Below are 15316 nucleotides of genomic sequence, written 5' to 3'. Positions count from 1 at the left end.
TCATAGCCTGGTTCCTCTCTAGGTTTTTTCCTAGGTTTTGGCCTTTCTAGGGAGTTTTTCCTAGCCACCATGCTTCTACACCTGCATTGCTTGCTGTTTGGGGTTTTAGGCTGGGTTTCTGTACAGCACTTTGAGATATCAGCTGATGTAAGAAGGGCTATATAAATACATTTGATTTGATTTGATTGAGGTGAATAATACCCAATATAGACAGCAGGCACGTTAATAACCTGAGTGTATTCTCTAAATGTACACACACCAGTGGTTGAAGACTGATGCAGGAAAGCAAGTTTCTAGATCACAGGGTTATATACCTTATTCACAGGCTCAGTTCAAGGTCAGGTGATGTCACTCCTATGGTCAGGTGAAAGTTGGATTTCACTCATACCTTCAGGTCCGATCTCCGTCTTACCGCCAGGGTCGTGGTCATTAGCGCACACCGTTGCAAACCGTAACGAGACATTTTGTAACGGAAAATGTTTTGCAAACAGAACAAGTTTTTTATTGGGCAAGTTCAGGTAGTCCCTCCCCGTTTCGGTTACGATCCAGATGAAGGCTGGTAGTTTAGCACTCACCTGTAATCTGTGCCCTCCACTGGTGTCCAGGTGTATGTCCGCATGGCCTCATCAATGTACCTCTGAAATCAGACAACAACATCAGATCACCCTGATCAGCACCAGAATCACTTCCTCAAACACAACCTGGACTACAGTACAAGTTTGAATTTTTGTCATTACTCAGTTATTCTGGATGGTGCCCGTATGGATCATGGCTGAGCCTCATATATCTGGATGGTGCCAGTATTGATCATGGCTGAGCCATATATTGATGACTTACCTCATCAACTGACTTAATGAGAGTCTTGATTTTCTTTTGCCCTGATTTGCCATCAATCATTTCTCGACGGATCTGAGAGAGAGAGAGAGAAACAGACAGAACAGGAGGAAGGCAAAAAGAGATGGAGAGTTTCATATACTTTAACAAAAATTAACTGTGACATTTGATTCAACGGTTTGGTCATTGGACCACTGTCATACAGCTGTAGTAACCATGACAATGTTAGAGATGTGTGGGTGTTTAGTTGTCTGAACTGTATTTACCTCCTCCTTTTTACTGTCCTCTAGCTCAGCATCCAGGAAGTCCAGGGTGACAGGTTCTCTGAAGTTAATGATCTGAGAGACAGACAGGCAGCCAATCAGACAGACGGAATAATACCAGTATCTGGGTAGAAAAGTCAAGAAAAAGTCAGAACAGAGGAATACTAATGATGTAAAAAAAGAGTCAAGAGGAGTCAGGAGGAAAATCTGGGACATAGAAATAGAATGAAGCCTATTCTATTCATTCTATTACTATGGTCTGGGTCCTACCTTAGGTTGCAGGATGGGATGCATAGAGGACAGTCTTGATCCTACCTTAGGTTGCAGGTTGGGGTGCAGGAGCAAATAGCCATTTTGGTCGATCGCAAAGGTGTATCCATTGGCTCCAAGCTGTAGGGAGAGAAACAAGATTTTTTTTTTTACTGCTTCTGTGTTATGTGTGTGTGTGTGTGTGTGTGTGTGTGTGTGTGTGTGTGTGGTGTTTGTGTGCATGGTGTGTGTGTATGCATCGTGTATGTGTGTGCGTCTGTGTATATGTGTGTGTCTTTGTGTGTGTTGTTGTGTGTGTGTGTGTGTGTGTGTCTGTGTGTCTGTGTGTGTGTGGGTGTGTGTGTGTGCATCTGTGCGTGTGTTGTGTGTGGTGTGTGTGTGTGTGTGTGTGTGTGTGTGTGTGTATGCATCTGTGGTGTGTCTGTGAGTGTGAGGGTGAGTGTGAGTGTTGTGTGGTGTGTGTTGTGTCTGTGTCTGTGTGTGTGTGTGTGTGGTGTGTGTGTGTGTGGTGTGTGTGTGTGTGTTGTGTGTGTGTTGTGTGTGTGTGTGTGTGTGTGTGTGTGTGTGGTGGTGTGTTGTGTGTGTTGGTGTGTGTGTGTGTGTGTTATGCATCTGTGTGTGTCTGTGTGTACCCTGTATGTTGGTGTCTTCCTCTTAATTTCGTTGATTGCAACATCCCTCCATGACACCAAGGACAAGCTGCGTCTGTTTAAAAACATTCCAGTTAATGGTTCCTGATCAACTATAAGAGCATCTACACCTCTGTCACTGATCATGTCATCACACCATCTGTCAGCCTCTCACATTTACGATAGCAAAGCCAGAGACTGCACGACGCACCCACCCACCCACCCACCCCCACACACACACACAACACCCACATACAGCCCACACACACATACACACAGGGGCATTAGACTGACTGCTGAAAAGCTGTCCTCACCATCTGTGATTTATTACCATGTGTACATCTGATTAATCGATATCTACACCTTATGCCAGCTGATTAATGTATATCTACACCCTGGAACTGAATCAATTTGTCATACTGACGTAGGATCTTAATTCTAGCCAGTTTGTTACAGCAGGAAAATAATCCTGCAGCAACAGGAAATTTGAATTATTATGTGGAACCTTTTGTAGGGGTTGATACATTTTTTGTAAGAGAAAATCAAGAAGGCAATTACAAACTTCAGAAGCCTTTTTCATCCGCCAAAAACACTCGTTTTACATTTCTTGCATTACCAGGAAAGTTCTCCTGCAACAGGGTGATCAGATTAAGATCTTACATCTGCAGCAGCATCAAATGAATTTAAATGTTATTTGTCACATGTGCCGAATACAACAGGTGTTGCACTTACTGTGAAATGCTTACTTACAAGTCCTTAACCAACAATGCAGTTCAAGAAATAGAGTTAAGAAAATATTTACTAAATAAACTAAAGTAAAACATAAAATAAAAAGTAACACAATAAAAAAACAATTATGTAAATTATCCGGGTGGCCATTTGATTAATTGTCCAGCAGTCTTATGGCTTGGGGGTAGAAGCTGTTAAGGAGCCTTTTGGACCTAGACTTGGCACTCCAGTACTGCCTGCCGTGCGGTAGCAGAGAGAAGAGTCTATGACTTGGGTGACTGGAGTCTGACAATTTTTTGGGCCTTCCTCTGACACCGCCTAGTATATAGGTCCTGGATGGCAAGAACCTTGGCCCCAGTGATGTACTGAGATGTACTCACTACCCTCTGTAGCGCCTTACGGTCGAATGCCGAGCAGTTGCCATACCAGGCGGTGATGCAACCGGTCAGGATGCTCTCGATGGTGCAGACGTGGCAGATGTTTTGTTGCCTACCCTTACCACCTGGGGGCAGCCCATCAGGAAGTCCAGGATCCAGTTGCAAAGGGAGGTGTTTAGTCCCAGGGTACTTAGCTTAGTGATGATCTTTGTGGGCACTATGGCGCTGCGCTGTAGTCAATGAACAGTATTCTCACATAGGTGTTCCTTTTGTCCAGGTGGGAAATGTCAGTGTGGAGTGCGATTGAGATTGCGTCATCTGTGGATCTGTTGGGGCGGTATGCGAATTGAAGTGGGTCTAGGGTTTCCAGGATGATGGTGTTGATGTGAGCCATGACCAGCCTTTTAAAGCACTTCATGGCTACCGATGTGAGTGCTACAGGGCGGTAGTCATTTAGGCAGGTTCCTTCTTCTTTCTTGGGCACAGGAACTATGGTGGTCTGCTTGAAACATATTGGCATTACCGACTCGGTTAGGGACTGGTTGAAAATGTCAGTGAAGACACTTGCCAGTTGGTCCGCACATGCTCTGAGTACACATCTTGGTAATCCGTCTGGCTCCGCAGCCTTGTGAATGTTGACCTGTTTAACGGTTTTGCTCACATCGGCTACGAAGAGCGTTATCACACAGTCGTCCGGAACAGCTGGTGCTTTCATGCATGCTTCAGTGTTGCTTGCCTCGAAGCGAGCATAAAAGGCACTTAGCTCGTCTGGTAGGCTCGCGTCACTGGGCAGCTCGCGCTTTCCCATTGTAGTCCGTAATAGTTTGTAAGCCCTGCCACATCCAACAAGCATCAGAGCCATTGTAGTAGGATCCAATCTTAGTCCTGTATTGGCGCTTTACCTGTTTGATGGTTCGTCTGAGGGCATAGAGGGATTTCTTATAAGCGTTCGGATTAGTGTCCCGCTCCTTGAAGGCAGCTCTAGCCTTTAGCTCGGTACGGATGTTGCCTGTAATCCATGGCTTCTGGTTGGGATATTTTTATTATTTATTTATTTATTTCACCTTTATTTAACCAGGTAGGCAAGTTGAGAACAAGTTCTCATTTACAATTGCGACCTGGCCAAAATAAAGCAAAGCAGTTCGACACATACAACAACACAGAGTTACACATGGAGTAAAACAAACATACAGTCAATAATACAGTAGAAAAATAAGTCTATATACGATGTGAGCAAATGAGGTGAGATAAGGGAGGTAAAGGCAAAAAAAAGGCCATGGTGGCGAAGTAAATACAATATAGCAAGTAAAACACTGGAATGGTAGATTTGCAGTGGAAGAATGTGCAAAGTAGAAATAGAAATAATGGAGCAAAATAAATAAATAAATAAATACAGTAGGGGAAGAGGTAGTTGTTTGGGCTAAATTATAGATGGGCTATGTACAGGTGCAGTAATCTGTGAGATGCTCTGACAGCTGGTGCTTAAAGCTAGTGAGGGAGATAAGTGTTTCCAGTTTCAGAGATTTTTGAAGTTCGTACAGTACCAGTCAAAAACTTTAGAACACCTACTCATTTCAGGGTTTCTCTTTATTTTTACTATTTTCTACATTATAGAATAATTGTGAAGACATCAAAACTATGAAATAACACATAGAATCATGCAGTAACAGAAAAAGTGTTAATTAATTAAGGATCGGACCCTTTTTCAATTTTTGCCTACAATGACATACCCAAATCTAACTGCCTGTAGCTCAGGACCTGAAGCAAGGATATGCATATGCTTGATACCATTTGAAAGGAAACACTTTGAAGTTTGTGGAAATGTGAAATGAATGTAGGAGAATATAACACATTAGATCTGGTAAAAGATAATACAAACCAAAAAACATGCGTTTCCCCCCCCAAAAAGTTTCATCATCTTTGAAATGCAGGAGAAAGGCCATAATATAATATTGCAGTTTGGGCACAATTTAACAGTGTGTTTGCAAAGTTTCAGATTGATCCAGTGAAGCATTGCAATACTGGACAATATTTCGTATCAAGTCTGCCCAAAAGTGCCTAATATAGAGAACATACAAAAATGTTATGGTAATACAACATTAAAGTTTACACACTCCCAGGAATGGATAATTAGCTTATACAATAACTTTCACACATCTAGATGGCCTGTGGGACCCTCAGGATTACAAATCAGAGCAAGATTACTGAATGTAAGTACATTATTTACCTTCAGAGGTGAATGTATCAAACCAGTTGCCGTGATAAACGTTTTTTGTTGTTGTGCACTCTCAAACAAAAGCATGGTATTTTTTCACTGTTATAGCTACTGTAAATTGGACAGTGCAGTTAGATTAACAAGAATTTAAGCTTTCTGCCCATATAAGACATGTCTATGTCCTGGAAAGTTTGCTGTTACTTACAACATCATGCTAATCACATTAGCGCACGTTAGCGCAACCGTCCAACGGTATAGGTACACCGATCCCGGAGAGGTTAAACAAATCAAAATCAAAATATATTTTATATTTGTGAGTCTTCAAAGTAGCTACCCTTTGCCTTGATGACAGCTTTGCACACTCTTGGCATTCTCTCAACCAGCTTCATGAGGTATTCACCTGGAATGCATTTCAATTAACAGGTATGCCTTCTTTCCTTCTTAATGCGTTTGAGCCAATCAGTTGTGTTGTGATTAGATAGGGTTGGTATACAGAAGATAGCCCTATTTGGTAAAAGACCAAGTCCATAGTATGGCAAGAACAGCTCAAATAAGCAAAGAGAAATGACAGTCCATCATTACTTTAAGACATGAAGGTCAGTCAATTTCAAGAACTTTGAAAGTTTCTTCAACTGCAGTCGCAAAAACCATCAAGCGCTATGATGAAACTGGCTCTCATGAGGACCGCCACAGGAAAGGAAGACCCAGAGTTACCTCTGCTGCAGAGGATAAGTTCATTAGAGTTACCAGTCTCAGAAATTGGCAATTAACTGCACCTCAGACTGCAGCCCAAATAAATTCTTCAGAGTTCAAGTAACAGACACATCTCAACATCAATTGTTCAGAGGAGACTGCGCCTTCATGGTCGAATTGCTGCAAAGAAACCACTACTAAAGGACACCAATAATAAGAAGAGACTTGCTTGGGCCAAGAAACCCGAACAATGGACATTAGATCAGTGGAAATCTGTGTCCTTTGGTCTGATGAGTCCAAATTTGAGATTTTTGGTTCCAACCGCCGTGTCTTTGTGAGACGCAGAGTAAGTGAACGGAGGATCTCTGCATGTGTGGTTCCCACCYTGAAGTATGGAGTAGGAGGTGTGATGGTGTGGGGGTGCTTTGCTGGTAACACTGTCTGTGATTTATTTAGAATTCAAGGCACACTTAACCAGCATGACTACCACAGCATTCTGCAGCGATACGCCATCTCATCTGGTTTGCGCTTAGTGGGACTATCATTTGTTTTCAACAGGACAATGACCCAAAACACACCTCCAGGCTGTGTAAGGGCCATTTTATTACGTTTGCAATCACAACAAATTATCTGGGAGGGGTGCGTCACTTGAGTGGGTTGAGTCTCTGATGTGATCTTTCTATCCAGGTTGGCGTCCCCCTCGGGTTTGTGCCGTGGGGGAGATCTTCGTGGGCTATACTCGGCCTTGTCTCTGGGTAGTACGTTGGTGGTTGAAGATATCCCTCTAGTGGGGTGGGAGCTGTGCTTTGGCAAAGTGGGTGGGGTTATATACTGCCTGGTTGGCCCTGTATGGGGGTATAGTCGGACGTGGCCACAGTGTCTCCCGACCCCTCCTGTCTCAGCCTCCAGCTGCAATAGTTTATGTGTTGGGGGGCTAGGGTCAGTCTGTTATATCTGGAGTATTTCTCCTGTCTTATCTGGTGTCCTGTGTGAATTTAAGTATGCTCCCTCTAATTCTCTCTCTCTTTCTCTCTCTTTCTCTTTCTCTTCTCTCGGAGGACCTGAGCCATAGGACCATGCCTCAGGACTACCTGGCCTGAAGACTCCTTGCTGTCCCCAATCCACATGGTCGTGCTGCTGCTCCATTTTCAACTGTTCTGCCTGCGGCTATGGAACCCTGACCTGTTCACCGGAAGTACTACCTTGACCTGCTGTCTCTAACTCTGAATGATCGGCTATGAAAAGCCAACTGACAGTTACTCCTGAGGTGCTGACCTGTTGCACCCTCTACAACCACTGTATTATTATAATTTGACCCTGCTGGTCATCTATGAACGTTTGAACATCTTGGCCATGTACTGTTATAATCTCCACCCGACACAGCCAGAGGAGGACTGGCCACCCCTCAGAGCCTGGTTCCTCTCTAGGTTTCTTCCTAAGTTCCTGCATTTCTAGGGAGTTTTTCCTAGCCACCGTGCTTCTACATCTGTATTGCTTGCTGTTTGGGGTTTTAGGCTGGGTTTCTGTACAGCACATTGTGACATTGGCTGATGTAAAAATGGCTTTATAAATACATTTGATTGATTGATTGATATTTGACCAAGGAGAGTGATGGAGTGCTGCATCAGAGGACCTGGCCTTCACAATCACCCGACCTCAACCCAAAGGAGATGGTTTGGGATAAGTTGGAGTGAAGGAAAAGCAGCCAACAAGTGTTCAGCATATGTGCCAACTCCTTCAAGACTGTTGGAAAAGCATTCCTCATGAAGCCGGTTTGTTTAACACGTTTGTTTAACACATTTTTGGTTACTACATTAATCCATATATGTTATTTCCTAGTTTAAATTTCTTCACTATTATTCTACAATGTAGAAAATAGTAAAAATAAAGAGAACCCTTGAATGAGTAGGTGTGTCCAAACTTTTGACTGGTACTGTACGTACAATCACTGTGGGGAGGACGTCGTCGATGCACTTATTGATGAAGCAGGTGACTGGACTGAGGTGGTATACTCCTCAATGCCATTGGATGAATCCAGGAATATATTCCAGTCTGTGCTTGCAAAACAGTTCTGTAGCGTAGCATCTGAGTCATCTGACCACTTCCGTATTGAGCGAGTCACTGATACTTCCTGCTTTAGTTTTTGCTTCTAAGCAGGAATCATGAGGATAGAATTATGGTCAGATTTGCCAAATGGAGGGCGAGGGAGAGCTATGTATGCATCTCTGTATGTAGAGTAAAGGTGGTCTAGAGTTTTTTTCCTCTGGTTGCACATGTGACATGCTGGTAGAAACGAGGTAAAACGGATTTAAGTTTGCCTGTATTAAAGTCCCCGACCACTAGGAGCGCCGATTCTGGATTAGTATTTTCTTATTTGCTTATGGCCTTATACAGCTCGTTGAGTGCGGTTTTAGTGCCAGCATCAGTTTGTGGTGGTAAATAAACGGCTATGAAAATATAGATGAAATCTCTCTTGGTAGATAGTGTGGTCTACAGCTTATCATGAGGTACTTTACCTCAGGCGAGCAAAATACCTCAGAACTTCCTTAATTTAGACATAGCGCAGCAGCTGTTATTGCCAAATAGACACACACCCCCACCCCTCGTCTTACCAGATGTAGCTGTTCTGTCCTGCCGATGCATGGAAAACCCAGCCAACTGTATATTATACGTGTTGTCAATCAGCCACAACTCGGTGAAACATCAGATCAAAAAAAAAAATGATGTCCTGTTGGTAGGATAGTCTCGAACGGATATCATCCAGTTTATTCTCCAGTGATTGCAAGTTGGCCAATAGAACGGATGATAAAGGGGGGTTACCCACTCGCCAATGAATTCTCGCAAGGCACCATGGTCTCCGCCCCCTGTATTTACGTATTTTCTTCATGCAACTGACAGAGATTTGAGCCTGGTCTTAGAAAAGCAGTATATCCTTTGTGTCGGACTAATAAATAAAAAAATCTTTGTCCAGTTCGAGGTGAGTAATCGCTCTTCTGATATCCAGAAGCTCTTTTCGGTCATAAGAGATGGTAGCAGCAACATTATGTACAAAATAAGTTACAAACAATGTGAAAAAACCACACAAAATAGCCCAGTTGTTAAGAGCGCGTAAAACGGCAGCCCTCCCCTCCGGTACCATTGTCCTAATGTTAGGTGTGATTATCTCAAGAGTCAATATTTTCCATTCGATTTTAATAGTTGATTCAATGGGAGCTAACAAACAGTATGGCTGAAGATGTACATGTACAGTATACTGAAGCCTGATTCACAATACAGGGAGCCAAACCAAACCGAGCTGTACTGGGCTGGCCTGGTGATGCATCCACCATAGTTGCTGGAACCATGCTCGAAAGAAAACATTCAAGCCAGCACTACCCAGCTAGCACACTACCCAGCCAGCACACTACCCAGCCAGCACACTACCCAGCCAGCATACTACCCAGCCAGCACACTACCCAGCCAGCACACTACCCAGTAGCACACTACACCAGCCAGCAGCACTACCGCCAGTCCCAGCACCACTACCAGCCAGCAACTACCCAGGCCAGCAACAGCAGCATACCCAGCCAGCACACTACCCAGCCAGCTACCCAGCTCATACCCAGCCAGCACCACTACCCAGCCAGCATACTACCGCCAGCCAGCCCCAGCAGCACTCATACCCAGCCAGCATACTACCCAGCCAGCATACTACCCAGCCAGCATCAGCAGCACTACCCAGCCAGCATACTACCCAGCCCAGCACACTACCCAGCCAGCAATGACTACCCAGCCAGCACACTACCCAGCCAGCACCACTACAGCCCCAGCCAGCACACTACCCAGCCAGCATACTACCCAGCCAGCATATACTACCCAGCCAGCAACTACCCAGCAGCACACTACCCAGCCAGCACACTACCCAGCCAGCACACTACCCAGCCAACACACTACCCAGCCAGCATACTACCCAGCCAGCACACTACCCAGCTAGCACACTACCCAGCTAGCACACTACCCAGCCAGCACACTACCCAGCCAGCACACTACCCAGCCAGCATACTACCCAGCCAGCACTACTACCCAGCCACAGCACACTACCCAGCAGCACACTACCCAGCCAGCATTACTACCAGCCAGCATACTCCCAGCCAGCCACACTACCCAGCCAGCATACTACCCCAGCCCAGCATACTTACCCAGCCAGCATACTTACCCAGCCAGCATACTACCCAGCCAGCACACTACCCAGCCAGCATACTACCCAGCCAGCACACTTACCCAGCCAGCACACTACCCAAGCCAGGCATACTACCCACCAGCATACTACCCAGCCAGCATACTACTACCCAGCCAGCACACTACCCAGCCCAGCATACTACCCAGCCAGCATACTACCCAGCCAGCATACTACCCAGCCAGCATACTAACCCAGCCAGCACACTTACCCACAGCCAGCATACTACCCAGCCAGCATACTACCCAGCCAAGCATACATACCCAGCCAAGCACAACTACCCAGCCAGCATACTACCCAGCCAGCATACTACCCAGCCAGCACACTACCCAGCCAGCATACTACCCAGCCAGCATACTACCCAGCCAGCATACTACCCAGCTAGCACATTTTGTTCCTTGGAAGTTGTGGGAATGTACGTTTTTGGTTTCCCATTGGTTCTAGGAAAGAAGCCATGAGTTTCCTGACCGGTAAAACAGAACGGAAGTGAAAATTTCACCTGTTCTGGGAACATACATTTTTAGGTTGCAGGGAGATTCTGAGAACCTTTTACCGGTACTATGGTTCCCTGACCGTTTTATAGTTTATTTGGAGGTTTTTGAATAACTTCCTTAAAACTTTCACTGAATGTTTCAATAAGAATTTAAAAAACACTGCTAGCTTAGTTTAACTGTTTTCAACTCCAAGCACAGATAAGACACATGGAAATTCATTATAGGCATTAATCACGCAAACACATGTATTTTTTAATTAGTGAGATTCAAATCTTCTGTTCTCTATCCATGAAATTAGCCCACTGCGCCACCACAATGTTTTTTAACAAAGCGTTTTAGTTTATTAAAAAAGACCCCATTTCTAAGGAAACATTACATTTTTTATTTATTAACTAACAAATTCTTATTTACAATGACAGCCTAGGAACAGTGGGTTAACTGCCTTCTTCAGGGGTAGAACAACATATTTTTACCTTGTCAGTTCAGGGATTGGATCTAGCAATCTTTTGGTTACTGGCCCAACACTCACAAGCATTCATTAACAAGCATTCATTAACATCAAATGAGGCCAATTAGTGTGCGTGGTCAACACACCGGAACACACTCAACAAGATAGAGGACCGAGAGTGTTTTGTTGACACTGAAAACGGAATGTATCTCTTTTTAACATTGAAAGTTGCAAATGTTTTCTAGTGGTTTTTATTAACGTTCTGAGAACATGACTTTAAATAGAACCACGAGGAAACCAGTAGGAAACATGCTGAACTACTGACATTCCCACAGAATAACATTGTTTCTTAAAGTTCTCTGAACTAGTTGAGAACATTCCCAATGTCAAACCAGTTGGAGTACGTTCCTAGAACATTAACCCAAATGTTACCATGTTTGAACTTTAAGGAAACATTCTGTTAAAGAAATTAAATACCAAGAAAATAATGTTATTTTGTCAAGTTCCTTAAATGTGTTGAGAATGTTTCAGAGCCAAGCAACTATTCTGCACCATTCCCCGAATGTTGTGGGAAGGTTGTATGCTAAATAACCATTGGACAACCACGCTCTCACCAAGCTCTAAGAAAAATATGGTTCTCAAAGCTGCTGGGCCTGTTGCCACCTCAGGGGGTCAGTGTTGCCCTGCAGTCGGTCGGTGCACCAGGATGGGAGGATGCCATTAGACATGACTGATGGCCAACATTAGGGAGTTATAGACACAGAAGGAACTGTTGTGCAGTCAGGATTCCTGTTGTTTTACAATGATGCAAATCAGTTTGCTCTCAAATGGTAAATCTGTATCTAAGTTATGGCTCAGTACCGATGCAATATCTGTTTATGTATTTATTTTTGTGGTCCTCAAAGAGCCACAGAAGACAGAAATACTTTTTCTAATGGCCCTGAGACCATTTGAAAATGAACTGTGCAATAACAAGTCTATTCATTTGTTAATCAGTGTAAACCCTGAGCTTCATGCTCCTGCTGATATTTACCTGAGAGTTTGCATCAGCGGTGAGGTTGAAGACCGGCATGGTCCCAGTTATGACCAGACCCAGACCCTGAACACACAAACATCAACGTCTCAGTATATGGGACTTCAGAAGGTTCTGTTAGCATCTATATAATGTTTTTAAATGTTTTATTATACTTTTTTTACCACTTTCATGATATCCAATTGGTAGTTACATGCTTGTCTCATCGCTGCAACTCCCGAACGGACTCGGCAAAGGTCGGGAGCAGTGCGTCTTCCGAAACAAAACCCAACCAAGGCGTACTGTTTCTTGACACAATGCCCACTTAACCCAGAAGCCAGCCTCACCAATCAGAGGAAACACTGTACACCTGGTGACCGTGTCAACGTGCATTGCACCCGGCCCCCCACAGGAGTCGCTAGTGCGCGATGGGACAAGGACATCCCTGCCGGCCAAACCCTCCCCAACACGGACGACCCTGGGCCAATTGTGCGCCAGCCCCATGGGTCTCCCGGTTGCAAACCCAGAATCTCTAGTGGCACAGCTAGCACTGCGATGCAGTGCCTTAGACCACTGCGCCACTCAGGAGGCCCTATATAATGTTTTTTAATCTAAAACATAGCTATGTTATAGGTAGGACTCAAAGTAGAAGTTTGTAAGCAACTAATTCTAAAGGGTTTCGGTTTTTGGCTAGTACCGGGTAAACTGCATTACAATGGTCTTAGCATTAAAACAGAAATGAATGAAATCAAATGAAATCCAATTTTATTTTATTTCATTAATTTCTGTTTTAATGCTAAGACCATTGTAATGCAGTTTGAGTGGCAGTRTGAGTGGCACAGTGGTCTAAGGCACTGCATCGCAGTGCTAGCTGCCGAATACAGCAGAAGTAGAATGGAAATGCTTACTTACAAGCCCTTAACCAACAATGCAGTTTTAAGAAAAAAAAGTAAAACAATAAAATAACAATAAAAAAAGCTATATACAACAATAATAGATAATAAACAGCGATGCATATGCATAGATAATACAGTACATTACAGTAATGTACTGTAACGTGACACTTGTGTTGCTACTCATCAGTGGGATAGTTGTGGCTTACCAGAGCATCCTGGTAGACGTTGGTCCATTGGACCTGCTTGGCCTTGGGCCCAGCCAGCACCATGGGCCGACCCAGCACATCCAGGTACTCCTGAGACAGGGAGGAGAACACACACATCAGAGAAATGACAAACACACACACACACCATATATTGCTTTATAAACTGGGTGGTTAGAGCCCTGAATTGATTGGCTGACAGCCGTAGTATATTAGACCGTATACCACGGGTATGACAAAACATGTATTTATACTGCTCTAATTACTGTTGGTAACCAGTTTATAATACCAATAAGGCATGTTAGGGGTTTGTGGTAATATACCACGGCTAGGGGCGGTATCCAGGCACTCCTCGTTGCGTCGCGCATAGCAACAGCCCATAGCTGTTGGGGGGGATTCAGAGCATGTCACCCTTATTCATCGTAAAACTATAAGACCCTTACAAGTCTTCTCACTGTCATATAAACCTGAGGGCCAACAGTAGAAGCAGCCCAGGCCTGAGAAGCAGTAAAGCCTGTGGACAGTCTTTAGACATTTAGGGCCATTATTCATCAATATGAAGCAGCTACTAAAAACACATTAGGAGTGTCAGAGGCACGTGGCACAAGCATGCCAATCTCCCGCTGGCTCTCTGTGTTAACCACAGCAGTGTGAAAACACTTCTCTGTGTCAACCACAGCAGTGTGAAAACACTTCTCTGTGTCAACCACAGCAGTGTATAAACACCTCTCTGTGTTAACCACAGCAGTGTATAAACAACTCTCAGTGTTAACCACAGTAGTGTATAAACACCTCTCTGTGTTAACCACAGCAGTTTGAAAACACCTCTCTGTGTTAATCACAGTAGTGTATAAACACCTCTCAGTGTTAACCACAGCAGTGTGAAAACACCTCTCTGTGTTAACCACAGTAGTGTATAAAAACCTCTCTGTGTTAACCACAGCAGTGTATAAACACCTCTCTGTGTTAACCACAGTAGTGTATAAACACCTCTTCTGTTGTTAACCACAGTAGTGCACGTATAAACCTCTTCTGTGTTAACCAAGTAGTGTATAAAACCTCTCTGTGTTAACCACAGTAGTGTATAACACCTTCTCTGTGTTAACCACAGTAGTGTATAAACTTCTCTGTGTTAACCACAGTCGTGTATAAACACCTCTCTGTGTTAACCACAGTAGTGGTATACACCTCTCTGTGTTAACCACAGTAGTGTATAAACCCTCTCTTGTTAACCACAGTATTGTATAAACACCTCTCTGTGTTAACCACAGCAGTGTAACCTCTCTTGTTAACCACAGTAGTGTATAAACACCTCTCTGTGTTAACCACAGTAGTGTATAAACACTCTCTGTGTTAACCACAGTAGTGTATAAAACACCTCTCTGTGTTAACCCACAGCAGTGTAAAACACCTCTCTGTGTTAACACAGCAGTATAATAACACCTCTCTGTGTTAACCACAGTAGTGTATAAACACCTCTCTGTGTTACCACAGTAGTGTATAACCCACTCGTGTTAACCACAGTAGTGTATAGCACCTCTCTGTGTTAACCACAGCAGTGTATAAACACTCTCTGTGTTAACCACAGCAGTGTATATAGAAACACCTTCTCTGTGTTAACCACAGCAGTGTAATAGAACACCTCTTTGTGTTAACCACAGTGTGCACAGTATAAACACTCTCTGTGTTAACCACAGTAGTGTATAACACACTCTGTGTTAACCACAGCAGCGTATAAAGACTCTCCTGTGTTAACCACAGTAGTGCCAGTATAAACACCTCTCTGTGTTAACCACAGTAGTGTTATAACATCTCTGTGTTAACCACAGTAGTGTATAAAACTCTCTGTGTTAACCACAGTAGTGTAATAACACTTCTCTGTGTAACCACAGTAGTGTATAAACACCTCTCTGTGTTAACCACAGTAGTGTATAAACACTCTTCTATGTTAACCACAGTAGTGTATAAACACTCTCTGTGTTAACCACAGCAGTGTTAAACACCTCTCTATTGTAACCACAGTAGTGTATAAACCTC

At 43.8% G+C, this 15316-nt stretch overlaps 1 protein-coding gene across 1 annotated transcript in view; it reads right to left on the bottom strand.

The window, feature by feature from the left end:
• cacna2d2a (calcium channel, voltage-dependent, alpha 2/delta subunit 2a) overlaps window positions 1–15316 on the bottom strand; it is a 320922-nt gene that overhangs the window by 34968 nt on the left and 270638 nt on the right. Inside the window, 8 exon segments of the mRNA XM_070445771.1 lie at window positions 576–637; window positions 838–909; window positions 1101–1172; window positions 1413–1487; window positions 2000–2045; window positions 2047–2072; window positions 12202–12267; window positions 13283–13372. Coding sequence (XP_070301872.1) covers window positions 576–637; window positions 838–909; window positions 1101–1172; window positions 1413–1487; window positions 2000–2045; window positions 2047–2072; window positions 12202–12267; window positions 13283–13372 — 509 coding nt within the window.

This window comes from Salvelinus sp. IW2-2015, linkage group LG1 (genome assembly GCF_002910315.2).
Source record: "Salvelinus sp. IW2-2015 linkage group LG1, ASM291031v2, whole genome shotgun sequence".
Lineage (NCBI taxonomy): Eukaryota > Metazoa > Chordata > Actinopteri > Salmoniformes > Salmonidae > Salvelinus > Salvelinus sp. IW2-2015.
This window is presented reverse-complemented; position numbering and strand designations above follow the sequence as displayed.